General features: G+C 32.8%; 3 protein-coding genes across 9 annotated transcripts; 2 read left to right on the plus strand and 1 right to left on the minus strand.

Moving 5' to 3' along the window:
• The first annotated feature begins 3,314 nt into the window (after positions 1 to 3,314).
• On the plus strand, positions 3,315 to 8,263 carry LOC25484537 (uncharacterized). 6 transcript variants are annotated; one of them, XM_013613382.3, is made up of 7 exons: positions 3,315 to 3,581; positions 3,940 to 4,089; positions 5,877 to 6,094; positions 6,176 to 6,419; positions 6,532 to 6,617; positions 6,925 to 7,019; positions 7,547 to 8,263. In XM_013613382.3, exons 2-7 carry the CDS (start codon positions 3,991 to 3,993, stop codon positions 7,837 to 7,839), a joined length of 1,035 nt encoding a protein of 344 aa, XP_013468836.1. In that variant the 5' UTR covers positions 3,315 to 3,581; positions 3,940 to 3,990; the 3' UTR covers positions 7,840 to 8,263. The 6 variants fall into 6 exon arrangements, with proteins under 6 accessions (XP_013468836.1, XP_024638720.1, XP_024638710.1 ...); XM_024782952.2 differs by having other exon boundaries at positions 6,182 to 6,419; XM_024782942.2 differs by having other exon boundaries at positions 3,976 to 4,089.
• A 3,962-nt stretch (positions 8,264 to 12,225) lies between these two features.
• LOC25484538 (testis-expressed protein 2) lies at positions 12,226 to 19,060 on the plus strand. 2 transcript variants are annotated; one of them, XM_024781336.2, is made up of 7 exons: positions 12,226 to 12,563; positions 14,031 to 14,245; positions 15,019 to 15,658; positions 15,812 to 16,178; positions 16,439 to 16,536; positions 17,462 to 17,656; positions 18,098 to 19,060. In XM_024781336.2, the coding sequence occupies exons 1-7, from the start codon at positions 12,357 to 12,359 to the stop codon at positions 18,773 to 18,775; spliced, it is 2,400 nt and encodes a 799-aa protein (XP_024637104.1). In that variant the 5' UTR covers positions 12,226 to 12,356; the 3' UTR covers positions 18,776 to 19,060. The 2 variants fall into 2 exon arrangements, with proteins under 2 accessions (XP_024637104.1, XP_013468837.1); XM_013613383.3 differs by having other exon boundaries at positions 12,227 to 12,563; positions 16,442 to 16,536.
• A 304-nt stretch (positions 19,061 to 19,364) lies between these two features.
• Positions 19,365 to 24,074, minus strand: LOC25484539 (alpha-galactosidase). Its single transcript, XM_013613384.3, has 15 exons — positions 23,664 to 24,074; positions 22,218 to 22,276; positions 22,068 to 22,124; positions 21,906 to 21,940; positions 21,614 to 21,717; positions 21,455 to 21,530; positions 21,286 to 21,344; positions 21,123 to 21,188; positions 20,955 to 21,038; positions 20,692 to 20,756; positions 20,497 to 20,579; positions 20,313 to 20,403; positions 20,173 to 20,222; positions 19,793 to 19,933; positions 19,365 to 19,701 (listed from the first exon to the last, which is right to left on the minus strand). Exons 1-15 carry the CDS (start codon positions 23,843 to 23,845, stop codon positions 19,609 to 19,611), a joined length of 1,245 nt encoding a protein of 414 aa, XP_013468838.1. The 5' UTR covers positions 23,846 to 24,074; the 3' UTR covers positions 19,365 to 19,608.
• Positions 24,075 to 27,795: the final 3,721 nt, after the last annotated feature.

A 27,795-nucleotide genomic window follows, 5' to 3' on the forward strand; every position in this document is an offset into this window, starting at 1 on the left:
AAAACTTTTGATTTTGACTCCCTAATCTAGCGCTTGGTAAAAATAATGGAAAATGGAAATGAGTGAAAATAATGATTTTTCTCTTGGTATGATTGAACAGTAGGAAATGTAGATATTACAACGAACAAATCTATAGGTAAAGCACCATCCTTCATTTTCAGATCATTTTCACCCTTAAAGGAAAAGTGGCAGAAATTATTTTCTTCAATGTAGCAATCACATGCAAAATTATTTGTATCCAAATTCCTCATTCACTCGATCACTAGAGTTAATTATTAAAGCTAATTGTTAATTGTTTGCTTTTAATATCTTTTGAATCAAGTATAAAATATATATATATATATATATATTTTCAAGTTTAAGGGCATTTTGCACATAAGTGCAAGACTTTAGAGGGTTATTTCCAAAACGTCATGTTGACTAACAGAAGAATTTGACGGAGGGAGTAAATTGATTAACGTTGTGCAATTTCGAGCAATAATTGAAGTTTTGTTAATATCAAAAAAATAATTGACGAAACTTACAATTTCAAGGGGATAATTGCCTATTTACTCTAAATCTAAAGATGAAAGTCTCGTTTAACAAATCAAATCATTAAATTGAAAAATATCGTTAAGTAGATCTTACCTATAAATATCCATGGAATTTTAAAACTGCATGACATTTCTTGATATCATCTTATTTTGATGTATAATATGTTATTCAAGATGAGCTTTTCGCTGCCATATGTTCTCCATTGAACTTGCTCAACCAACATAATGTGATTCCTTTTGCTTGTTAGGGATTTTAATAATGTTAATATTGTTGACATACTTTCAAAGAATGCAATATGGGTTCTGCTAAATTGGCTTATGTAGACTTTTATGTTGATGGGTCTATTTGGCAAAATTCTACCATAGAGGTCTTCTTTAAAGATAGATCAAATCTTTCCAATTATCGAGTTTGTTAAGTTTCTTTGATCAGTTTGGTTTATGGTCCTCCTATTCTGTTTTCTTTTTTCATTATCAATAATATTTTCGGAGGTGTTGAAGTTTCATTGGAGTGTCAACGTTGCTGATTATCAGGGGAATATCAAGAGGGTGGGGGAAGGAGGAATATTTTCGGGATTATCATATTTGTATGCATGTTTTACAATTGGGTTGTTCACATTTATCTCGAAAAGGACATTACCATTACACCCAAGTGATCTGGTTGATATGTATTTCGATTATTTAAAATGAACGCAATTCTCGTGTGTTTTTTTGCAACAAAGAAATGTCTCAAGAACATTTACTTGATCTCGTCAAACTTTTCTCTTGACAGTGGCCAAAAGTCCAGAATTACGATTGGTATTTAAGATATTTTTCTTAGAAAATAAAAAATAAAAAGATAAGAGGAATCCAACCAAAGATAACTACACTAGTCATAGAGTTGTTCCCTTAAACACGATGTCGTGTTCAGGAGGGTGGAGGAAGGAGGAATATATTAATGATTTTGTTTGTGTAATTTGGTCCCATGTTTTACGGTGGTTCGGAATTTGTATTGTGTTACCTTATAATATTCGTATACATGTTTTACAATTTGATTTTTCACATAAATTTGAAAAGGGCATTCACTGTTACATCCAAGTAATCTGGTTAACATGTATTTCAATTATTTAAAATGAGTGCAATTCTCGTGTTTTTTTGGAACAAAGAAATGTCTCATGAACATTTACTTGATCCCGTCAAACTTTTCTCTTGATAGTGGCTAAAAGTCCAGAATTACGATCGGTATTTAAGATATCTTTCTTAGAAAATAAAAAATAAAAAGATAAGAGGAATCCAACCAAATATAACTACACTAGTCATAGAGTTGTTCCATTAAACCAATGTCGTGTTCATGAGGGTGGAGAATGGAGGAATATATTAATGATTTTGTTGGTATCATTTGGTCCCATTTACGGTGGTTTAGAATTTATATTGTGTTACCTTATGATATCCGTATGCATGTTTTGTGATTTGGTGGTTCATATTTATTTCGAAAAGGATATTCGCCACTACATCCAAGTGATCTGGTTGACATGTATTTCAACTATTTAAAATGAGCGCAATTCTCGTGTTTTTTTGCCACACTGAAATCTCTCAAGAACATTTACTTAATCATGTCAATCTTTTTTCTTGATAGTGGCTAAAAGTCTAAAAACCTAATTCCTTTGTCGAATTTATAACGTCATTCTTTTAACTTTCCCCTTATTGCGCACACCTGATATTTTAAATGGATCTTCTTTATGTAATTGGATTTTTTTGGTATCATTTGGTCCCATGTTTTTGCGGTGGTTCAGAATTTGTACTGTATTACGTTATGATATTCGTATGCATGTTTTGCGATTTGGTGCTTCACATTTATTTCGAAAAGGGCATCTCCATTACATCCAAGTGATCTTGTTAACATGTATTTCAATTATTTAAAATGATCACAATTCTCGTGTTTTTTTGCAACAACGAAATGTTTGATGAACATTTACTTGATCATGTCAAACTTTTTTCTTGATGGTTGCTAAAAGTCTAGAAACCTAATTCCTTTGTTGATTTTATAACGTCATTCTTTTAACTTTCCCCTTATTTCGCACACCTTATATAAGTTTAGAAACCTAATTCCTTTGTCGATTTTATAACGTCATTCTTTTGATTTTCCCCTTATTTCGCAACCTTATATAAGTTTAGAAACCTAATTCCTTTGTCGTTGTTATAACGTCATTCTTTTGATTTTTCCCTTATTTCGCACACCTTATATAAGTTTAGTAACCTAATTCCTTTGTCGATTTTGTAACGTCATTCTTTCAACTTTCTTCCTTTTACGCACATTTTATATTTTAATCAGATCTTTTTTTTTTTTACAAATAATTGAATTTTTTTTTTGTCAGGTAGTCTAGTGACTAGAATTCACCTTATAAGGTGAATAAGTGGGGTGTCCGAGGTTCGAACCTGACCCATACATATAATAATGCATTATCCTACCAACTGAGCTAAACTCACGGGACAATTGAATCTCATTTTTAGGATAATTGATTTTGGCTTGTTAAAAATTAAATAGCGGACCACCAATTTGGTAATATTATTATATTTGGATAAAGAAAAAGACTTGTTATAATCACAAGTACATACAAAAATATCAGAAAGGACCATCCATTTTTTGAAAGACAAAAGAAAGGAAGAAGCCACAATTTACACGTGGTGTGTAGAGCAATAAAATAAACTAAATCTTATAAAATAAGCTTTTCTTTTCCTTAAAAAATAAAATAAAATAAGCTTTTCTTTTCTTGTATCCATAAAAGCCCAAAAACAAGAAATAAAGAAGCAAAATAAACATAGAAAGAAAAGAAAACATAGGCTAAAAGTTGAGTGAGACTTAAAACCTCAATCACTGACACTGTCTCCCTCACACGCGGCGTAGCGTACTCTCACTTCTTCGCCACCAACATTACTCTCTCTTCGAATCTCAAACTAAAAACGTTTCTCTTTTTCCCCCTCTCTCTGTCTTTCTCTCTCTCATAAAAAGAAAAAAAATTAACCAAAACTCCACATTATCTCTGATTCAGCTCTCTCACAACAGGTAACAAAGTAAGCAAACAAATTACATTCTTCTTGTGTTTGTGTTTTTTTGAGGTGTCCTATGTTTATATTTATGTACTTGTTCTCTTCTTTATTATCTTTCCTTTTACTTCAAAAATCTTCCTCTTTTACTTGATTTTGAAAGATATTTACTGTTACTGCTACTAAAAGATGTATTAATTATCATTTATTATTTATTCAAAATCGGATGAGTTGTTCTTGTTCCTTCTTCTTCTTCTTCTTCTTGTTCAGTTATGTTCTGAAAGTAGGAGGTGATTTTTTTTAATTATTTTATGTTTGTTGTGACTATATTTAAAAATAATAATTATATTGATTGATTTGTTTGTTTCTGTTTGGAAAAAACAAGTGCCATAAAAATTTGAAGCCGTTGATTTTCTATCAGTTTCTGGGGAAAATTATGGCATCATCATCTTGTTCTGGAACTTCTATCTCAAATGTGGATCGTTTTGTTCTATGTGTCACTCCAGATGTTCCTTTTCAAACCCTTGATCTTCAGGTATTTTTTTTTATTTTCTTAATGCAGTATCAATTTATATTTATTTTTTTAATCAAATCTTTGCCTAAAAAGGAATATTTTATCCAGATACTATAGTCTAGTATAGTTTTAGGATAATGTAGTTTGTTTATATTTTCTCCGTACAAAGAAGTACTCGAATTGAATTATTCCGATAATGGCCGATGGAAGATAAGGAATCGTTAATTAGTTTGATTTGATTTGATTATTGTATTTTGGTTAACGTGATTTTCCGTAACATATGATTTTGTTGTATGTGCGTCAAGTGTGGTCGTCAATCGTCATAGTGAGACTTTTAGGCGTAAGATTGAAAATGTAATAATGAAGGGTTATTGTGGGAGTTACACGACCCCGTTTTCTGTGGGTTTATGGAATATTCTTTGATACCATTCAAAAATTTCAAATGCTTCATAAAACACTGTTTTCGAGATTTTTTGTTCTTATTTATATTAAGAAAATTGATTGAAAGATTTAATGTGTATTGATTCCTTTAAATACTTTTTAATCTTCATTTAGCTCAAGTTAATGAACTTCTCCGATGAGGAATGATTAAAAAATGCAATTTTTTTATGAAGACGAAAAACAAAATTTAAATTTTTTTAAAAACTAATTAAAAACACGTTTAACTTTTTTTAATCAGTAGTTGGCAGTTTGCCAACGATCCATTTAGTTGGTAGAGATAATGTATAATATATGTAAATTGTAAGGTTCGAATCTTGAACACCATAAAAAAAAAAAAAAAAGACACTTTGCCTACGTGTCATTTTATATTCACTTCCAATTTAAATAATAAATAATTTTAAAAAAATGTCACATTTGAGTTCTAGTTTCTTAAATCTTTTTTTATATTGTAACAAAAAAAAATATTTTTTTTATTACTAACTCTTCTTATCTTGTTTGAATGCTTAGAATTTTTTATTACCAGGAGGTTTTAATTAACTCCTAGGAATAATAGTTTTAAACTTTCTGAAACTGATTATGTGTGGAAGTTTGTGATATTGTGTGATTTAGAGAAAACAAAAGGCATTGGTTCCTTTGATTTGTGATTGTGACTTAGGAGTGGGGCCAATGCCTAGCTGGATAGATAAGACTCGGAGTTAAATTAAAATTTTAATTAGAAGTTGCCACGTGATTCTCATGCCTTCTTCACCTTGAACATGTGTGTTGGTGACTGAAATTTAGTACATGTGGGTACAGTAATCTAATGATTAGAGCTCACACAATTAAATATGGAGAAGTGGGGTGTCCGGGGTTCGAACCTCGGCCCCTGTATAAATTATGTAATATCCCTACCAACTGAGTTAAGCTCACAGGAACTTCCATTAGTAGTTCTAATTAACTATTGAATGTGTTAATTGACTTAAAGAAAACTAATATAGAAATATTAGGTTGGAAAGTGGTGAGCTTAACCTTTTTGAAGTTTAAATTGTTCCCCAAGGTGTAGCTCAATTGGTTGAGTTGCTGAAGTAGGTCTAAGGTTTGAACTCTGACTAGTAAGATAACCTACTATAATCAGTCTCATTTGCACCTAACTACTTTACTAACTACAATTAATAAAAGTGTTTTTTTTTTTTATTTTATAAATGAAACTCATTTTATCGTTGAAATCAACAAAACTGATCATTTTCTTAAGAACTGTGCATAACTCAGATGAAACACTTATAGTGAGACGAAGAAAGTAACAACTAACACTGACGATGATACCTTGCAGATGAATGGGAACTGGCCTAGTTGATTGATTTGTTTACTTGTGTCATGTAATTTTGCAGAGTTGTTCCCATGAAGTAAATAGCCTATGGCTACCTCTTGGCAAGGACAAAGTTGAATGCTTTGAATTGAAAGATCTTTGGGACTGCTATGAAAGATGGAGTGCATTGGGTGCAGGTACACCTATACTGTTAGGAAACGGCGATGCTTTGACGCAATATTACGTTCCCTATCTATCTTCCATTCAAATCTATACCAGTAAGTCTGTTGCAGCTTCTAGGTAAGCCGAACACATTACTGCTTGCTTATTTACCAAATATGTGTCAGCAAAAAGGTTTGAGTTTTCTTTAATCCCTTCAAGGAACAGGAGAGAGGATACCGATGCAGCTGAATTTGAATTTGAATCCTCGAGTGAAGATGATAGTGGAAGCGATATCCTATCTAGATCGGTAAGTAACAATTCTAGCAAGGCATGGGATGCTGTTTCCTTGGATTCAAGCTCCGATCAATTGAGTCCGTTGCCAACAAGAAATATGCTTGGTTACCTTTACTTACAGTACACCGAAACTTTGTCGCCTTGGTTGAGGGTTCCGTTTACTGAGAAGGTAGACTTCAATTGCTAAGTAGTATCCACAACTTTTTAGAGTTAATAAAAAAGGAATGTATTTGTATATGCCCCCTCACATGATGCCCGTTTGGTGATTTTTCTTGTCTCAGATAACTGAGCTAGCTAAAAGCCATCCAGCATTGATGACTTTGAAAAGTGTAGATATTTCTCCTGCAAGTTGGATGGCTGTTGCTTGGTGAGCAGAATTAATTTTTTGTGTTACCCTTAAATCTTCTTGTTCTTGAAGATGAACACCTCAACTTGAAGTGGTTGCATTGCACCTAGTGTATATTGGCATTTTTTCCCCTATTATTGAAACTTTGAAAGTAACTTGTTGTTCAGACTTCCGATCATAGTTTTCCTGTGAAGTTAGTAGTTTTCTGCAAATTACGACAAATCTTGTGAAGCTTCTATTTGCATTCTTACTTTTGCTGTATAATATATAGTTTCTATTAGATTCCAAGGTACAAAGAACTTAGACGGAATTGTTTATCTTTGGATAGGTACCCTATTTATTCCATACCATATCATCAGCCAAGTGAAAAGGAGCTCTCTGCATGCTTCCTGACTTACCATACACTGTCATCATCATTTCAAGGTATCCTGATGTAGCTATCAGTCTTTTTCCAATCAACGATAAGTATGTTTTCCAAAAATCCAATAAACATATGAAATCATTTGGATTTTTTGCTTTGAGATGAAATGTACTTCCATAGCATCTTTCATTTCCCGTGTTTTGGAGTTTGGACTAATTTCACTTTATTTTTCAACATTTGTGCTTCTTTTCTTGCATTTCACGAAAGATACAACGTATATGAGTACTCATTTTCATGTGCGAACCCTCGTAACATCTCTTTGAGGTTTGAGGGTAGTGCTCAAGTTCTGTTGAGTATGGGTCATAGTTATTGATAAATGGTCAGATCGTAGTATTTAGATACAAGTTGAAAATGAAAATCTTAGGCTTTCAACTAATAATAGAAAGGACCTACACCAGCTCTACAGTCGGAGACGTAGGCAAATTTGGCCGAACTTCGTTACCAAACATCGTGTGTTTTTTTGTTTGCATTTTCGTTTCTTTATTCTTTTGGACCAGGGTTACTGTTCTAACAAGTTCTTATCCTGCAGATTGTAAACACATGTATGATGATATTGACATAGCGGAAGACATAAGTTGTTTTGAGGAATGGGAAGGTGTGGGAAAGACAAGCAAGGAAAACAAGAGTGGTTTTATGTCTCTCTCTCCTTTTGGGATGGCTGGTTACAAATTGCAGGAACCTTTTTGGTTAGGCTCATCATCCTCTTCAGAATCTGGAAATACAAGGATGTCTGAAATGTACAGCGCTGCAGACTCGTGGTTGAAGCAACTCAACGCTCACCACCATGACTTCAACTTTTTCACTCTCCGAGCTCCTTTGTAAATTGGTTTATGCTGTTACCAACTCACTGCCGCCGTCTTACTTTGTTCGGTACTTCATCAGAAGAAGTTTTCCTATAAATGCAGTTTTGGAAACAAGAAGCTGAGGTTATATGTCAAAGGATGTATAGTCCCCATAGAGCGGAGTTTTGTTTATTTAGCAATGAGCATCCCTCAAAAAAAAAAAAATTTGTTTATGCTAGTTTCTTAGTTTTTTTTTTTTTTTTTTTTCGATAAACAAGCCTTAGTGGGTTATGTTAGTTTTCAGGGTTCGAACTATGACCCATCTGATTAATACTCATTTGGTGTCCTCAACCCTAAGTTATGTTAGTTTCCTTGATAGATGATAGTAGTTTCGAGGTGACTAAATTATAACATCTTTTGTACAGTTCATTTCTTGAAATAATTGTTTTTGAGTTTTGTATATACTTCTCATCTTCTAATATAGATTCAAGGCAGATGCAACCAATAAATGTTGATCAAATAACGAGTTCTTAACAAATCAAGTTGTTAAAAAAACCTTTGTGATTTTGGGGTTAGAGTATACACACTAAATTTCCTTCTAAACATTGTCTATAACTAAGTTGGGGGTAAAATTTCTATGTCAAACGAGTTTTTGGATGCTTCCATGCCAAATGAAACACATCATAATTAAACAAACCTAGTAGAAATACTCTTTTTTTTTTTTATCAAGCAAAAAAATTCTATTAAAGACCTGGAGAGGGCCAGAACCCTTAGCAACAAAAGTGCTTACAACAAAACAAAAAGAATGTGCAAAACATTACATCACACCGATTTATAACAAGGAAGGCTTGTGCAAATTCTCAACGAATTAAACTAACAAAGCAACTGATAAAAGAACAACACCAAAGAAATGACATAAGCTACTATCTAAACACCAAGGTTCACAAAGATGCTTTGAACACCTAATGAGATAGAATCAACGGTATCATAGAATATGTCTTGTTGCCTGAACACATCAATCTTTGAGTATTAAGGAAGCTTTGGGGATACCCTTTTAAACACGAGTCCTCATTCCAGCTGAGTTGAAGCTAGTAGACTTCACTTTGTACTGACAATATGTTTTATTAGAAATGGTGGTAACATTTTGTAATGTTGATTGAGATTTGAGGTGGTTCTTTTCGAGTTGGATTACAAAACTATAGTGGATCAAATGCTAAATTCAAAGGAGGATACAGCTAAGACTTGATATATTAATCTATGCTTGACTAGAGTTTAATTTGCTAGGAAACAAATATAGTTGCTAGATAAGGTGGTAAAGGCTTAGCTTTTCTTTACAACTTTTTCCTATTATTTCTAATGGTAATGAAAAATGCGGTAATCATTAAAAACCAAAATTTAATGATATAGCTAAGAAATTTATAACAAAAAACTAAATCAGATATTTCTCTCTCCCCCCCTCTCTTTTGTGAGCCGTCGGCTGAAACCCTAATTTCTTCTCCTTCCCTTTTATTTAAATAAGTGATTTTCACATCGAATTAGGTTTTCCTTTTGTGATTTCGTCGTCTTAGTGCGACCCTGTTTTGTTTGTCGTCTTTGTGCGACGTTGTTTGTCTTTTCCCTGGTTCAAGTGTTTGTTCGATTCAGATTGTCAGATCAGTTTCGATCCAGTGCAGATCCAACCAATGACTTTGGCGTCATTAACGTATTCGGAGGCATGGCTATTTCGGAGATTTTAATATAGTCATATTTGTAGGCTTATGTACTTTGCCGTTTTATGCTATTAACATGGATGTTGTGAGTTTGTTCACAGATTCATCCTTTTTATTTTTAGCGAATTTGTATTGCATCGATGTACTCTATCAATTTGAATGAATGAATGAATGTGTCCTTTGTTTTGTGTCAAAAAAATGATATAGCTAAGAAATATTATATTTTTACTTTGTACCTTCTTTGTAAGCATACGACATTATAATTCATGTCTTGTTCTTAACATAGTTTTAGTGGGATACATTCTGTCAATCCCACTAAGTTTTAAGAACATTTACAATCTTCTCTAATGGTAAAAAAAAAAAACACCAAGAACCTGAAGTAGACTCCAACTACAAGATTTTAATTCTCATTTCAGGATTCCATCAAACTCTCTGTAACGTGGGTGTTACAAAAAATAATTTTACATCATTAAGAACAATGTATTAGTTCTTTAAAAAAAAAATAAAAAATGTATTAGTCGTTATTATAGCTTGACAATTCTCTAACACAGCAGAAACTTAGGGTGTTCCAATGATGTAAAATGGTTTATGTGCTGTTCCAATGCATTATCCTTAATTTCTAAGACTGATTAAAAACCATTTAATTTTGACACAACATTGGAGTGAAATATGTCGGCGTCCACTTGGAAAAGGAGATTTTTTTAAGCAGAAATCTGCCTCTATGTGGAGAATGCTGGAAGGTGTTCCCATTATAAGTTTTGACTTTTGATAGCTATTTTACCCCTACTCTTCTTTTTCTTAAAAACTACATTCCTCAAGTTTGATCAATCTGATCTGAAGCGGACCTAATGATGATGGCCAAAGTTGTTAGATGCGGTGGAGGACGGTGACAACTAATCGGAGAAGGCTGGTGTACATGTGAAAACTCAAACACTTAGGGCTTTAGAGAGTTTAGGGCATCTTCATTACTAAAACCATAATTTGGTTATTCAATAATTTTTTATGGGTCTGAATATGCCAGATAAGATTTAATGTCATAATATGTGACGATCCCGACCAGTGTGGTATCAAAGCCTCAAAGGGGTTGCATATGGTATGGATATAATAAAGAGAGCGAGTAAGAAAGGAAACCATGTAATTATAGATACACCATAATCAACAAATCAACTCATCACTCTCAGTCTTGCTTGTCTCTTTCGGGATTATGTAAAAAGACCGATTTCCACAAAATAGAAAACCTTGTCGACTACTCTTATGTTCCATGCATCCCTCTCTCTCTCTCCCCCTCCCTCGACTACACTTTTTCTGACATAGTTGCTGCTAGAACCTCTTCTCCAAGGAGAACAGTTCTCCAACCTGGCTTCCACATCACGCACTCAAATGACAAAGAAAACAAGAACGTATTTATTAGTATGGGAACATTATAAAGAATCAGAGTTGGAGATACCCTTAGACTGAATGAGAAAAGGTACCTCTCACCAAGAGTGGACCCATTATATACTCGTAAGTAGTGGGGTACATAGTCTTGATTTGGCCACTAGGCTTATTTCTTTGTATCATGGAATACAACGTGTTGGTGTGATATGTAGGACGAGTCACATTTGTCCGCTATATTGAGTCTTTATCTATTCCAAAATAAAATCCTAACGATAAAGATAAATAATAAAATATTTTTTTCTTCATCTTAACGGAAGAAATATTTGAGAAAATGTGAAAAAAGAAACTCAAATGAGTTATTATTTGATTTCTCATTGAAATTGGTTAAAGTTCTTAAATGAATGAGGGTCCATGGATTGACCCACTAAAACTTACTTAAGAACCCAAAACTAATTTCATGATTTAGATTCAATTGCAGCAAAAATGAATATGAAAATAACCTTCACATAACGTCACTGGACATTTGGGTGTACATGCACTGATATTGGTAAGAATTTAAGTAGGATGTACCAGCTATTGATTCAAAACCTGATGCCTTCATTATTCATTTGAAAATTAGCCTTGTCGTAGCATTTTTATCAAAAAAGATTTATGGCATGGACATGATCACGTGATCTAAGTTAAGATTTAGACGGTGTGAAAACACAATAATATGACAAAGACCTGCATAAATAAATGAATTAGGAAAATGAAAATCCATCACATCATCAAATAGTAGACCAGCACAAAAAATAATCAATAGAAGACTAAGGAACACTTTTTTTAGAAGGAAGAAGAGTGAGGAATATGATTGCCTAGTCACTTAGTTGATGCATTTAAGAATAATTTATAATTGTTAGATTGAAATCAAATAATCTAAATTTTAAATTATTTACTTTAAAATTATCAAAATTTATATTTATATATGAATCGTCAAAATTTATTCTAGAAATATTTTGATTAAATATATAATTTGATAAAAGGGTCTGTAACATGAGCAAATTTGTACATGATAGAAAAACCCTATATAAAAAGATAAAAAGAGGAGAATCATAATTTAAGAGAGATCTAAGTTTTCTTTTATTTTTAATTTTTTTTGAAGGAGAGAGGGATGCAAGTTAATATTAATTTATTTAAAAATCATACTAGGAGAGAATTATAATAAAAATTAACAATGTACTGTAGCAGATTTGATATATTTTTTTTTAAATGTTATGCATATTTTTATATTTATTTATGGGACAAAATTGAAAAAAATAATAATTGTGAAGTGTATTAACATTAACAACGCGCTTGCTTCTTCTTTCAATTTGATACCGTGTTCAAACCGTTTTCCACCATCTCTTTTTCTTTATCACTATCTATCAGTTACGCACACTTAGTTACCAAGTTAAGTTTCTTTACTTCAACAATCAAACCAAATCAAATCAAAATGGCTTCTTCGTTTTACGGTTTGATTCTTCTTGGATTCACTTTCGGTGTTGTTGCTGTTGTTACTGTTCAAGCTATTGCATTCTTATGGATCATCAAACGGTTACGCCATAGCCACAACCACTCTTCTCATACCCAAGTACTGGCTACTTCTTCTACTGACCAACTTGATCATCAACAATCTCTGCATTTCGCGTCTCAAAAACAGGTTCATTCTTGCTTCACAAAACTCAAACTACCTTTCCCCCTTTCTTGCTTGTGTATGTTATGGTGAAATATTGAAATTGAAACGCTTTTAAAGTTTCTTAGAGGTATAGAGAGTATTATGTTGTTGAATGTGTGTGTGTTTTGTTCTGCCATGACAAAAATTGATTTGCAAAATTGTTTCTGGTTTGAAGTGTGATCTGGTGTGTACTGGATCGATGTATATTCAATCAATGTAAAGTATATATAAGAGGTTTTCCGATGTGATGGAGCTACTATAGTTCATGGCTGAGGTAGTTCTTGGGTGAGATTACAGTGAGGTTACTGAGAGATTATAGAGATAACTTGATAGATTAGTCGGTGAAAGTGGTGAAAAATGTGTAACCTGTCCTCATAGTGGCACATAACCATATTTATATAGGGAGCTCCGACTACGAATACGGGAGTTTGTTGGAGATCAAACGGTCCTGATTGACAGAGCTGTGCTCCTTTTTGGTGAAGCACACCTCTGTAGTCCTCAGCTAGGTGAAGATTATCGGTTACTTGACCATCATGAGTTGGGTTGGCGACATGGGCTGGGGCACATCCCAGAACAAAGTGAGTTGAAGGTAAAGTCTGTTGTCAAAAGCGGCCGCGCCGGCCGCTATCTATAGCGGAAAAATCAGGACCACTGCGCCAGGCCGTGTCAGCGCGTGTCAGACTTCGAAAGCAGTCATAGCGGACCTATGAATAGTAAAACAATAACTTGTACTAGTAATATATATTTTAGTATTTCTTTTTGAATAGTATAGTATTTAGAATTAAATTTATTAGTGGCCGCACCACTGAAATAGCGCCACACCTCGCCCCAATTTTTGGGTTGGCCGAGCCGCGCCGCACTTCCGCATTGACAACAAATTGTAAACAGATTAATGCTTGGATACATTCATGTAAAATGGAGTGAACAATTAATTTGAGGGTAAAAATCAACCTTTAGAAGAAAAAGCTCCAAATTATAGCTTCAAGTTAGAATCTTTTCGATGTAAACATAACTTGAATAGTTTTGAAGTTTCTTAGTGGTAGAGAGTGTATTATATTATTAACTGAGTGTGTGTTTGGTTATGCGGTGACAAAAATTGATTTTCATAAAATTGATTCTGATTAAAAGTGAGTTGAATGTAAGTTCATTTATATTTGGATACGTTTAGGTAAAAGTGAATTGAACAATAAATTTGAGGTAAAAATCAACCTTTAGAAGCAAAAGTAAAGTTCCAAATGATAGCTTCAAGTTATAATCAGTTTTCGAAGCACAATCAATTCTACTCAAGCATATGCAAACATGTCATAATCAATTTTACAAATCTGGAATTATTTTTGGCAAGTACAAAAGTGAAACCAAATACACATTGGATTATCTAATCAATTACCAAAATTGCGAATAAATAATTTTTCTTTATTACTTATTATTAAACTATGTCAATTGATCTTTCAGGGCGTGGTTTGGGTCCTAGAGTCAGGAAAAATTTCAAAGGAGCCAAAAAGAAAAGATGAGCTCTTGGAGGTTTCCCCTATTAAAATGTATGGAAAAATCAAGGATCAATCCCTTATTCTTAGAGAATCTGATAATTTGCAGTTGCACTCAACAATTGAGCTCAAGGGTTGTACAGTTCAAGCTGTGTCAGCTTCAATCCTTTCTTCAAAAAAATGGTAAAGTCTCACACTGTTTTGACTCGTGGCCTTTTTCTATTCTCTTACCTGGACTTTCATATGTGAATACAGCTTTCTGTAAGAATGTAGAGAAACATAAGTGACAAAATCATTTAGTAGGTGGCAAAAATTACTATAGTGTCTATCTAGAGTTGTAGCCCTTTAATCTAACTTCCAAGTGAATGTATTTTTATTTTTGCTTCAACATATGACTCAATTCTCAGAAAATGTAAAATAATTTGCAAACTTCCCTGGTATTTAATTTGACACAAGGAAATCTCATTTCTTTTGAGCCTTACAAAAGGTTAGTTTTGATAGCTAGGATTTTTGGAATCATAAGTCAAATAATATTGGAAATATTAGGCCTTGTTTAATTTCTCAATTACTGGTTTCCTTTCTAAAATAAACAATGACAGTAAATAATGTATTTGTCCAACTGTTCTCAACTGTGGATTTCAGAAAACAAAATCAATATTTTTTAAGATGTTAAACAGTCATTTGAGCATTTCTTAAAATGCCACTGTAACTCACACCCTACATATGGTGATGTAAGAGAAAATTGAGCATATGGTGGATTGACAGGGAGAAGAAAGCTGCTGTTACACTCATAAAACCAAAAATGAAAATTGAAAATATTTTCAGGAAGTAAAGAGACCCTTAAATTTTGTCTAAACTTCTGGTCATTTATTAAGGAAATTAAGTACTTCAAGTTCTTATTGGATTGATGATTAATTTTTTTGTCATTTGGTATAAATTGGTGATGAACCTTACAGGGCAAAAAAGTTCCCCATCAAAGTCGAAAGCAAGACTTCGGTAATATACAAAAGAAGCAAAATTCTATATGTTTATCTTGAAACTTCGTGGGAGAAAGAAGCATGGTGTAAGGCCCTCTATCTGGCTTCATGCGATGAAAAAGAAAAAGCCAAATGGTTCACCCAAGTTCACGAGGACTTTCATAGTTACCTGACATCTTTAAATTCTGTGTACCACTGTATTATGAAACCATCGGTAGGATTAAATGTTGAGGTTGTTGAGGCAATAGAAAGGGCTATAAAGCCTGACGACCCTTCCTCAAAAGTTCGTCAGTTTTTGAAAAAGATTGCAAAAAAAACTTCCCGAGTTGGTGTGGAAAATAAATCTACATGGACTTCATTGTCAGGCCCTGAAGGAAAAAAGAGTATTGAGAACCTTTATACTAGCCAAGATGCAGTTTTGAGAACCGATTCAAAATCATCTTCAAAGTTGCCGCCTTTGGGAAGCGAGAATCTTCTCTCTGCCAGCTCCGATGGGGATGTTTTAAAGAAATTTGACATTGATGAGGGAACACTATGTTGGAACTTATTGATTTCCAGACTCTTTTTTGATGTCAAAGGCAGTATGCAATTGAAGAGATCGATGCAAGAAAGGATTCAGGTTTAACCTTTACCGTTTGATGTTTACATGTTATAGTGTGAGTTTGTTTGTATTATGTTTGTTTAGTGAAGAACCTATAATGTGACAAAAGGAGTACATTTCATTATATTTTCTATGAGATGATTGACGGTTGTTCCTTTCTTGTTGCCACAGAGAACGCTGTCCAATATGAGGACTCCCAGTTATATTGGTGAAGTCATCTGCACTAACATCAATACCGGGAATGTACCACCTTGTATTGTAGGAATGAGGGTTCTTCCTATGGAAATGAGTGAGGTTTGGGCCTTAGAAGTTGACATTGAATATTCTGGAGGAGCAGTATTAGAGATTGAAACGAGGCTTGAAGCTCGTGAACTTCAGCTCCATGCAGGGACAGATGACTCAATCTCGGAGTCTAGTAATGTTAGATCTGTCCCATCAGATCTTCTTGAAGGTTTTGAATATTTAGGTAAGCAATTGAATCTTGAAGAAAGAGAGAATGATTGTCAAGAGCAAAAGGAAGAGGCAGACCGGAACAATGGTTAGTAAATGAATCCCAAAAAATTCAGTTATTTCTGCACTTTTTCACAATGGTTAGGAAATTGTGTTTTTTTTTTTTGTAGCTTTCTCCCGTTTGTTTTCCTAGAGAATGCTTTAACATTTGTTTCTAGTTCTGCTTTTGTCCTCGAATGATAAACTTCCAAAACGTGAAGGGGAGATAATGAATGGTTTTCATATCTAGATAGTTCTATATACAATATTTAGACTGATGGAGTAATGCGTATCTTGTTTTTTCCTAAGCAGGTGCATCAAAGAGCTCTACGAGTACCATCACTTCCTCAAATCATGGATCACGATGGAAATCAATATTAAATTCTGTTTCCAAACAAGTTTCACAGGTACCCTCTAGTACTCTCCATTATTCTGTTCATTGCTTCTTCCCGTGACACTTTTTGCAGCCCCTTCTATTTCATTATTAGACTTCTATTTTAGTCATGTTGTGTGGCTGTACCAAATGTCCCGATGTTAGAAAATATAGAGTTTCCCTATAGTAACGTTTAATCGTATTGATACCTCCTCTTTGTAAATGTTTTCCAGGCATTTATAGTTATACATTTTTTTTGGTTATAACTTATAGTTATATTTTTTGTAAAAATAATTCATACATATATATCTCATGATAAATCAACCTCAAGGGAGTTTTTGTATAATGCTAAACTAGAGATGGTATTTGCATAAGTTTTGTAAACGTCAACGAGGCCAATTTAAGGATATATTGATTTGGAAAGAATTTTCTATTTTCACTTATATAGTTATAAAAATTATAACCACTAATCAGGCCATATTATCATCCAATGTGGGGATATCAATGCACTCTCTCACACCCAAGACTAGATATTCAGAGCGTGGCCCCGGTGGCCCGTTAATGGGTGGTCCAATGGGTCTAAGATAAACTATGATACCATAGAATTTGGTGACCTTAAATTATAACCACTATTCAGGTCATATAACTATCTAATGGGACTCGGCAGTTATTTTAAATTATAACATTTGTTGATGACTCATCTGATTAAAGTGCATCTGTGATATTTGGAGACTAGTTCTGCATGTTATTTTCATTGGCACTCTTTTATGTTCTCCATATGCAGTGATTTACCTCATTTTGGATTTTTTTACTATATACAAAGCAATTGGAAAGGTCTAGAATATTGCAAATGGGTGTCCTTGAGTATTTTCTTGTTGCCACACACACATACACATTTAAGCATTTGATAATGAGCAGATATTTATTTCTTGAAGTAACGGATTATTTCTTATCAAAAGGTTCCTCTCTCTTTTGCAATAAGAGTGGCTTCTTTAAAAGGGACATTGCGCTTGCACATAAAACCGCCCCCCTCTGATCAACTGTGGTTTGGTTTCACATCAATGCCAGACATAGATTTCAACTTGGAGTCTTCTGTTGGAGATCGTAAGATAACTAGTGGGTATTTCACTTCATTAGTCGTCAATAGGCTAAAGGTATGATAGCTATCTTTCCCATTTTATTTATAATTTCGACAGTTTGAGTAATAACTGCTCTCTGCAGCTTTTTAATTAGAGTCTTCAAGTTTCAAATGTTTGCTCATTCATACTTCTGTCGGTTCATATGGGATTCCTTTAATTGCCAAGATGTTCTCTAATTATAAATGTCTACCTTTCTGTTAATTGTGTAACCAAATAAGACTTTGCTAATATCTATTTTTCATTGTATACCTCATCAAGAAAAGCCTTGTTTTGTTGGCATGTCTATGTTTATGTATACATCAAATAGTTATGTATTTGACAAGATTGTTGACATCCTTAACCTTAGGTAGTACTTCAGTGGAATAAGAAATGTGTTTAAACTTCATTACAGTGGACTTAAGAAATGTGTACACAAGCTGCTTTTAGCTGTAAACTAATTTAACTTTGCTCCTGCAGAGTGCAATTTTGGAAAACTTAGTACTCCCAAATTGTGAAAACGTATGTATCCCATGGATGTTAGCAGAAAAGGATGATTGGGTTCCTCCAAATGTTGCTCCATTCATATGGATTAACCAAGAAAATAGGAATGAGACTTCCACTTCGATTAACACCAATAATCAATCTTCTAGTGGAGCAAAAGCTAGGTCGGAAGCTAGTGCAAGCACCTCAAGTTATGGTCCAGCTAACAAACAACAAAAACCTAAGAGTGTTGAATCTACTCAAGCACCAACTAGTAAATCATCAGATTCTTTAGTACTACCAGTAAATTCCTCTGGTGCAGGAACACTAAAGAGCAGCAACAGTTTGGAAGATCTTACAAAGCCTTTGTTAGAGAATGACAAACCACAACAAACTAGGGATTTGAAAGAATCTTCGTTGCAGAATGACAACCAACTTGAAACTAGTGAAAACAATATGGAAAATAATTCTGAGTTCCTATCACTACGTGGAAGTATGGTGGTGACGGAGAAACAGAATAATACATTTGAACAGGAAGATGGATTGCCAAAGAAAATGGGGAGAAAGGAAAGGATGTTTGATTTGAGGAAGAAGATGGGGGAGAAATTGGAAGAGAAAAGGCGTCATCTTGAAGAAAAGAGCAGGCACATTGTTGAGAAGATGCGAGGACCATGAGAAAAATCAAGTAAATTGAAAAATGCTGTTCATGATATGTTGGTCTTGTGAAAAAAAGCAAGTTATTTAGTTTTATGGTATATTCATGTCCACTCATGTTTGAGGAATGCTTCTTTTTTATAATTTTATTATATATAAGGGTTTCCAGTAATTCTTTTGTTAACTTGCCAAATTTGACAAACCTATTGCAGAACTAGTTGCACTTGCATTGATAGATCTCGCTTATGTGACATTGTTTTGTTTGTAAGACATGATATAACAAACATTTTTAGATTTTCTGTTTAATGTCAAACATAATGCAAGTAGAATTTTAAAATAGTGCATTTTTATATGTTGCGATGTTACTGTTAGACTGTAAGAAACTCATGTCAGATATATCACATTCATTATAGTAGACCTTGTTTGATAATACAGTAGAACTTGTTTGAGGTGATCAGGACTCTAGTTACTTCTTTAACTACCTCGTTCCATTCAGTGTTATCCTCTTTTGCCTTTGGAGTATTTTACTATTTATTATCTTCTTGTTTGGCAGAACTTGAAGCAGAAAAGAATTATTACCTTCTTGTGCTAGCTAGAGCTTACTTCTTTATTTAGAGTCAATAAGATTTGAAATGCCTATTGCCGTAAAATCAAGTAGATCACATTGCATCTAATTGCAAATACATTTAGAGCTCATTGAGTACATTTATTCTTACATTTTTGAGATTAAAATAATTTCATATTACTTTATTTGTCGCTCCTCTTTAAGACCAATGAATGGGTGAATGGTTTGCCAATACAGTACGTGTCAAAAACTGACTACTACTGTTTATCTTCTTCTCTAGCATCGAAGATTAACTCCTTTTTGGTGTCAGAACATACATTTTACAAGCATGTGAATCTAAATCAGCAGATATTTCTCCCGAAACCAATGATTGCGTTGAGTGCTACAAAAAAACATTTCACATAATCAAAACCTTAGGAACTTAAATGACTTTGCACAATAAAGAGAATAATGAGTTTTACTAGATATTTTACCTCCCATAAATCTCTTGCATCAACTATCGTTTCTGGTTCAAGGCCTATGTCAGACCAAGACGCAGTAACTGTTGCATTTGATGAACTTCTATTCCATAAGACCACTGCTACTTTGTTTTTACTAAGGGGACCTGCCCATACCTGTCACCGTAGCTTTCTATTAAGTTGTGTTCAAAAACCATAGCATAATGTGCACGTGCATATGTATGTATATAATACAGAAATGGTATTGACTACTAGTTTGCAACAGTTTTCATTTTTTGGTTGTTCCAGATCCATGTTTTTAATTGAAGTTTGAAAAAAAAATTATGATCCTTATAAGTCGTAAAAAACTCTAACTCAAACAGAATAAAATATAAAGGAAAAGAAAATAATATCACCTCTAAATCATTGTTGCTTTTCACTTTCTTTCCTTGAACTCCAAGTTTATCTGCATGACCAAAAGAAGCATATGATTTTTAAAACATGCTTTATTGAAGAAATAAATACATTTTTTTATCTCTTAAGAAAGTCTACTTGCCTTGGTTTACTGCAATAACTTCTGAGTTGCTTATCAATTCATATGTGGTATTATCCATTGCTTGAATATTACATCCAACTAATAAAGGAGCCTATTTAAACCAATAAAAATAGTTAAACGACAAACTTATGACATATATATTGCAGTGTCTCAACAATATGTATATAAAAAGTGTTTCATGTACCTTAGCTAATGCCCAAATGCTGAAATGGGCACGATATTCCTCTGTGGTCATGCCTCCATTTCCAACTTCAAGCATATCAGGATCTAATATCCAAATAACAGTTACACATATAATAACCTAATGCTAAATTTTGCTATAAATGCAAGGATATCAATTTTAATATGCATAACATTTCTAGTAAGGTTAACTAATTACCATTCCATCCTCCAGGTCCAGCATAAGATGCCCATTTGTCGTTTGCATCTATAATAGAAGTCATGCTGAAGTAGAATAAAGTCAGTTGATCACAACATAGAAAATGAAGAAAAACAATTAAACATTGAAATATATAAATAGGAAAGGAATTCTTGAGGAGTTGAGGTCTTATACTTTATTAACCTCAATTATGTTATGTTGTTAAAAGAGACATTGTAAAAGGTATGAATTTGAAATGTCATATACATTTACTATTTTCTCACCTCTTCCAATTATCTTCTATATCACCCGTGGTTCTCCAACTATTTCCCACACTTTTGGCCCACGTTGCAGGATCTTCCCATCCCCTGAATTTTAGAAAAGAATTAAGTGAGAAATAGAAAATGAAATATTGTTTATGTATGAGAAACACCGCGATCAATTCAACTCACCATTCACACATAGAGAAGAAGATTGGCCTTCCGGAGTTTAATAAAGCTTCACTCATTGGTGGATACCTAATTTTTAATACATACGAAACATGTAAGTATTGGGTTTTACAAAACATTAAGTTTGTAGACACAAATTTGCATTTGAAAGCCATATATTAAATACCTTTCGCGAACGCTTATTCCGTTATTTTCACAATTATCATACTTCAAATAGTCAACTCCCTAAACAAAAATTTAAATCAATACTGGTTAACAACCTAGGATATATATATGGTATAATGTTGATAGATATACAAATTTACTTTTGAGTAATGTATGCATATTTTATATACCCAAGAAGCAAATGTTTTGGCATCTTGTATTTCATGTCCCAGTGATCCAGGCATACGTTTACTACAAGTTAGATTTCTGCATAAAAATTGTAAGTGATCAAAAATATTGCTTGAACAATTATAGTCATGTTCACCAAGTACAATTTAATGCGTTAATACCCGGCATCTGAATAAACTCCCAACTTCAAGCCTTTCCTATGAATATAATGAGCTAGAGCCTTGATTCCTGAAGGAAACGTTGAAGCCTTGGGAACCATATTCCCCTAATATCATTGTCACAAACCAATCAGGTGTCAACAATCATAATTTTTCAGAGGTATATACACTATAATAATCTATAAATTTAAATTTACTTCCCCTATACTTTTTAAACAACCAAGGAAAAGTACAAGAAGAAATTAAACAAATAAATGGGGTAAGTTAAAATTTAAAGATTGTAGATATCAAATACCTTTGAGTCTCGATTAAGTTCCGCCCAACAATCATCTAAAAAAAATCAAAATCATATCATTGATATGGTAATCTGGCTATATATTTTAAAGTAACTATTAACTAAATACACCATAAAAAATAAAGAATAATTATAATAGTAGATGTTGCAGTTGCTTCTTACCTAAATTAATATATTTGTACCCTAAAGCAGCAAGGCCAGTTGACACCATTGCGTCGGCTGAAATAATAAAGTAATAAAGTTTATATCGATGAAATTATGCATATCTAAGTTGTAAACATAATAGGTCGGGGTACATCATGATAATGATACCTGTGTCTTGGATTAAACTTTCATTGATATCACAACCAAAATGGTTCCAGCTATTCCATCTGATCATCATATGTATAATTGATTATCATTTGAAAAAGAAAACTAATGTATTGTTTAAAAAGTACAAAAAATGAAAGTTATATCTCACATATAAATAAAGCATATAATTCAAATTTTAATAATTTTTCTTTTATCAAGTAGTATATATCTCCTTTCAACAAAAAAGAAAAGTATATATCTCTTCACTATGGATAATTCCATCATTCTCCTTAATAAAAAACCAATTTCATCATTCGGTCAAGATGTTCACAAAAGCAAAATGGGATACCACATCTTATCTTATAGTACTATCTCCACCTAAATTATAAATCACTTTGACAATTTTATATAAATTGAAAATTCTATGGTTAATTTTATTTTAAAAGGAATATAATGAATTAATTTACAAAATTATGTTTTTTTTATTAGTGGTATGAGGAAGAGTAAATAAAAGAATTAAAAGAAAATAGAGTTATAAAGAGTGTGTGAAAGAAAAAGAAAGATGGATATAATTGATATTATTAAATGATTTTTCTATAGATATCTATAATTTGTAAAATGAATGGGTAACTCAAAAGCTGACACCATATTTCTTTGCTTTTTTTTTCTTTTGTTTTTTTTCTTCTCTAATGTAAAAAAAAAAAAAAAAAAAACCACCATATTTCCATATGGTCGGGATACATTTTTAATTTGTTTTAACATTTTTCTCGCCTTGCCTCGTTTTTCATGAAAATAATTTGAGAAACAAATGTTATATGGTGTCCATGCAAATTTCCTTTTCTTTTTTTAAAAAGTTTAACTATCTCACTCAAATTCGCATCGAGAAGAATCGAATTTGAGACAACGACAGTCTCTAGGATCCCAAGCCAATATTAACAGACAAAATCAAGCGGATTTCTATTCCAATATCATTGCTCCTATAATTTAGGATGGAGTGTTTTTTTTTTAAAGGCCAAAAGAAATCTTTTAGGAAAAGTATTTTGCCACATTTGGATGGAGTACTATTCACTTATTTAGCTAGACTTATTTTTTTTTTCTTTTCAATAATCTAGTGGTTAGAGCTCATACAATTAAATTGTGGAGAAGTAAAGTGTCCGGGGTTCGAACCCCAGCTCCTGCATATAATATACAATATCCCTACCAACTGAGCTGAACTCACGGGGATATTTCGCTAGACTTACTATCATTCAATATTGTACCTAGATTTATATTATAATACTTGTTCCTATTAACTGCATTGATATTATTTTTTTCAAAAAAAAAAAAACCATACCTGATTTTGTTTCTTAAAAATTTAAGACACGTATATGTGTGTGTTAAAAATGAAAGAAAAAGAAACTAAAAAAAAAAGGAAAAGAAAAGTGGATATATCTCAATTAAAAATGGATAAGAATAAGGGTAGCTTACCCCATGGGAGGAGTACGTCCAAGTCCATTTTGCAACATATAACTCTTAACATTCTTCTCTAGAGTCGACACATTGGTTTTGTTGTTACTTCCTAATAAACGAGCAGCTGTAGATGATGGAATACTTGCAATATTCATGAACCCTACAAGGATGCAAAATACAAGTACCACCATCTTTGCCATTGCACTTTCAATGAACTTGAGGAGAATGTGTGATGAATATTTCCAATAACCATGGTTCTATATATATACTAGTGTATTCTTCAGGAACAAAGATCCATGCAAATGCAATTTGATGAATGGATGATATGGGTGAACAGGTGAAAGAGAACAAGTAGAACAAGTAGAAGAAGAAATTAGCTAAGAGACGTGCTTATGTGACTTTTATTGTTATTCATTCAAAATGGAATTCAGTTTTGGTTCGTCCACTCCTCCATCAATATCATCAATTGTCCACTAGATCTATATGAATGAAATTTAATATAATAATATTTAATGTTTATCCACATGATATAACAGTACATACATATTCATTCTGTTGCTATCTATTTATATCATTTTTATTTTGGCTTTTCTGTTTTTTGTTTGCCAATTTGTTCAAATATGTACAACAAAATTTAATTTCAATAACATACCTGTTTTAAAAGTATTTGCATATAAATTACGAAAATTGTAATAAAGAGTGAAATTAGTTTTTCGTCCTTAGAAATATAGTCCCTAAAAATAAACATGTTCATAATGGTATTATTTTAACATGTCTATATAACGAAGTTGAACATAATAGATAGACATACTATAGACATATCTTGAACACAGAGTTGTCATAACATCGACATTAATATGAACATAAAATGGTCATTAGGGGATAAAATGAAATGGAAAATTTAGAGCGGATGAAAACATCCTTTTTCATTAGACTTATTTTTTTAAAGAATCATTTTTCATAAGACATTAAAAATCAAAATTCGCTATATTTTTGTGGACACATTTTTTATACTCGTTAATAAATGAAGGGAATATGTATATTTCTTTTTGAATAACAAATGGTAGTAGTTAGTTTGTTAGATTATTATTTTAATCATTTGTCCGTGTTTGAATCAAGGATCTCCAACTCCTTTTTAATCAAACTAGTTGAGCAATTCAACCCCATAGTAAATAAGTGTAATAATTTTACAAATATGTCCATATTAACAACTTCCTACTTGGAATAAATTAACTAATGTTGCATTGAAAAATAAAATAACATGACACATATTTTTAAAATTAATTTTGTTTGTCGTAGAAACGACACTTATTTAGAGACATAAAGGAATAAGTTCGTAACATAATAGTCATGTATACAGTTGCACTTTTCAGTAAATAATTCAAGGATATTCATTGGGTTTGTTGCCAACACGCATTTCAAAGGGTTCCAAACGATTAATATGGGATGATTTCCTTTCTTACATTTCATGTATATAATATATCATCACATATTTGTTATAAAACAATAGGTCTTTCTCTCAAAAAATATAAAACAATTGGTCTTATTAACGAGTGCCCTAAGAGCACTCTTCAAGGATTTTAAATTAAAAAATTATTCAATGAAAAAGTATAATGCTTCAATTTCTGATGCATTGAATGCATAAGTTTTCATAAAAACTTACTATCTAAAGTAGTATTTAAAGAGTATCTTAACGGCACTCGTTAACATTTCCCTAAAACAATATACACATCTAATATAAATATTTCGAAAATGATCTAAATGTGGAACCTTATCATTTTTAGTAAAAATGAATTTCTTATTAATAAAAATTGGAAAATTAATAATCTAAAAATACTTAACACTTGTTGTGGATTTCTTGTTATCTTAACCAAATTTACTCTCATATTCATGATCAAATTATTATTGCTATTATTAATTCTGACATGATCTTGAATGATTCCATGTCAGACTGTTTCATTTGGAATCATAACTTAGATTGAATATATAATGCTTCTTTAGATATGGAAGTTGAAAGCTCATGAGAATATTAAATTTTTCATTTAGTGTGCTTGCCACCATGTTGTTCCTACTCTTGTTTTTGTTGAAAAATAGGAACATGACCACTTCTAACTTATGTTCTAGATGTCAAAGTAGTGAGGAATCTATCCTTCACCGTATTCGTGACTGCCCTTTTGCCTAGAACTTTTGGAAGGCTTTAGGATTTATTGATGTCAACTTCTTTAGTAACATGAATCTCAAATGGTCCTGCTGCAAATATATTTCTAGCTGGCATTTGGTGGAATTGGAAAGCTAGAAACATTGTTTGTGAGGGAAATGACTCAATTGAGCTGTTTTCCGTGGCGTCCGATGCTAGAAGACTTTCGAATCACTTATTAGTTTGCTTCCCCATAAATACCTTGCACCAGAATCCTACCCGCTTCATTTCTGGGCATCCTTCTAGAGAAAGTTGTTTAGTCATAAATGTTGATGGTAGTTGTAGCGGTCATTCTGGCCATGCTGGAGCTGGGGGTCTGATTAGGCGTGGTGATGGCAGCTGGGTTGTCGGGTTCAGCAGTTACCTAGGACTTTCCAATAACATCATGGCTATTTACCAAGGTTTGCGTCTTGCGAGGAACTTCAGATGTACCTACATTATTTGTTACTCTGATTCCAAGGGTGTCATTGATATTTTAGCTAAGCATGTAAACAAATATTGTTGTTATGCATCTGCCATTGCCAACATTGTTTGTTTCATATATGAACTTGGATTGAGAGGTAAAGTTATGTCACTCTCTTAAGGGAAGGAAATGCTAGTGTGGATTTTCTCGTAAAATGGGGCTCTAGTGTAACGATATCAAGTAGAAGTTGTTGAATACTCCCCTAATGATTTGAAGACCATTCTCCTCGGTGGTTCCTTGAGGACCCTTGCTCCTCTTGTTTAATTATTTTTTGTTGTTTTTCTTTCTCTTCTGTGTTTTCTTGTTTAGTTTTGCCAATTTACCAAAAAAAAACACAAATAACAAAATACATTAATGTGCTATATATGTGCATCATAAATATCAATTTCACAAGTGTCGAAGAAAAAAAAATCAACTTCATAAATAACAAACTGCATTAAGTACTCGTTATACAAAATATGTCTTACCCATTATAAAACATTAATCTATATCTTCTACAGTACATGTTTTCTTCATTCTTTATGGTTCTGTCCTATCTTCTTGTCCAATTTCATAAAGCCAAGAATGTTTGACATTAAAAAAAAAAGTTTGATGACATTGTAGAATGTTCTAAAATTTCTTGAATGCTCTTTTTGTTTCTGTCATACCCTAAATTTTGACCAAGGATCCCACGGACGCGCGTCATTTGACTCTAACCGATCTCATGATCCAGTGAAAATTTCGGCAGGGAGGTATTTTAAAATACCTCATTTTCATTCTGAATCGGACCCTTTTCTCTCCCATTATTTTCTTTTTTATTTCATTGTCTAATTTCCATTTTTTAATTTTAATTTTAAAGCCAGTTATTTCTTTTTAATATTTCATGAATGTTTATTTTCCAATTTTTGTCCAATAAAATTAATAAGTCCGAAAATTTCAAGGGTCCATTTTTTCTTTTTCTTTTTTTTTTTTTTTTTTTTTTTTCTCCGTACGCCTCATGTTCAGCCAATTTCATAGGGTCAATTTTTTTGTTGCCAAATCCGGGAACGCGGTAGTAACTTCTGCCAGTTATTTCCTTGTTCAATCCAACCCTAATACTATAAAAGCAGACCTGCAAAACACAGAAAGGGGGGAAAAAAAACTTCACGGCCGCAAGCAAAAAAAACCCAGCCGCAATTCACAACACAAAACACAGTTTCAACAACCAATAATATCATCAAACCCAGCCGCAATTCACCACACAAAAACAGCAACAAATCCGCATCAAACCATCACCAAAACCACACCGTTTTCGAGCAAGAAACAGAACCGGTCCGTGAAAGGATAGGGAGGAATCACGAACGTGAAACCAGATCGAAGAGAAGAAGAAGAAAAGAGAGAGGACGGAGAGGAAAAGAATGAAGAGAGAGGACGGAGAGGAAAAGAATGAAGAGAGAGAAGGGTTTGAAAAAATGGAAAAAAATGGGTTCTACACCCTATTTATATCAACTCGAACCGGGCGGGTCTAACCG

Source organism: Medicago truncatula, chromosome 1, assembly GCF_003473485.1.
Source record: "Medicago truncatula cultivar Jemalong A17 chromosome 1, MtrunA17r5.0-ANR, whole genome shotgun sequence".
Taxonomy (NCBI): domain Eukaryota; kingdom Viridiplantae; phylum Streptophyta; class Magnoliopsida; order Fabales; family Fabaceae; genus Medicago; species Medicago truncatula.

Bases quoted from the DNA above. Each gene is read 5' to 3' on its own strand.
- LOC25484537 (XM_013613382.3), top strand. From the start codon at position 3,991: ATGGCATCATCATCTTGTTCTGGAACTTCTATCTCAAATGTGGATCGT. The intron at 4,090-5,876 runs GTATTTTTTTTT...GTAATTTTGCAG, and splicing joins TTCAAACCCTTGATCTTCAG to AGTTGTTCCCATGAAGTAAA. The intron at 6,095-6,175 runs GTAAGCCGAACA...AATCCCTTCAAG, and splicing joins AAGTCTGTTGCAGCTTCTAG to GAACAGGAGAGAGGATACCG.
- LOC25484538 (XM_024781336.2), top strand. From the start codon at position 12,357: ATGGCTTCTTCGTTTTACGGTTTGATTCTTCTTGGATTCACTTTCGGT. The intron at 15,659-15,811 runs GTTTAACCTTTA...TTGTTGCCACAG, and splicing joins CGATGCAAGAAAGGATTCAG to AGAACGCTGTCCAATATGAG. The intron at 16,179-16,438 runs GTTAGTAAATGA...TTTTTTCCTAAG, and splicing joins AGAGGCAGACCGGAACAATG to CAGGTGCATCAAAGAGCTCT.
- LOC25484539 (XM_013613384.3), bottom strand. From the start codon at position 23,845: ATGGCAAAGATGGTGGTACTTGTATTTTGCATCCTTGTAGGGTTCATG. The intron at 21,941-22,067 runs GTAAGAAGCAAC...GATTTTTTTTAG, and splicing joins GTACAAATATATTAATTTAG to ATGATTGTTGGGCGGAACTT. The intron at 19,934-20,172 runs GTGATATTATTT...CTACGGTGACAG, and splicing joins AAAGCAACAATGATTTAGAG to GTATGGGCAGGTCCCCTTAG.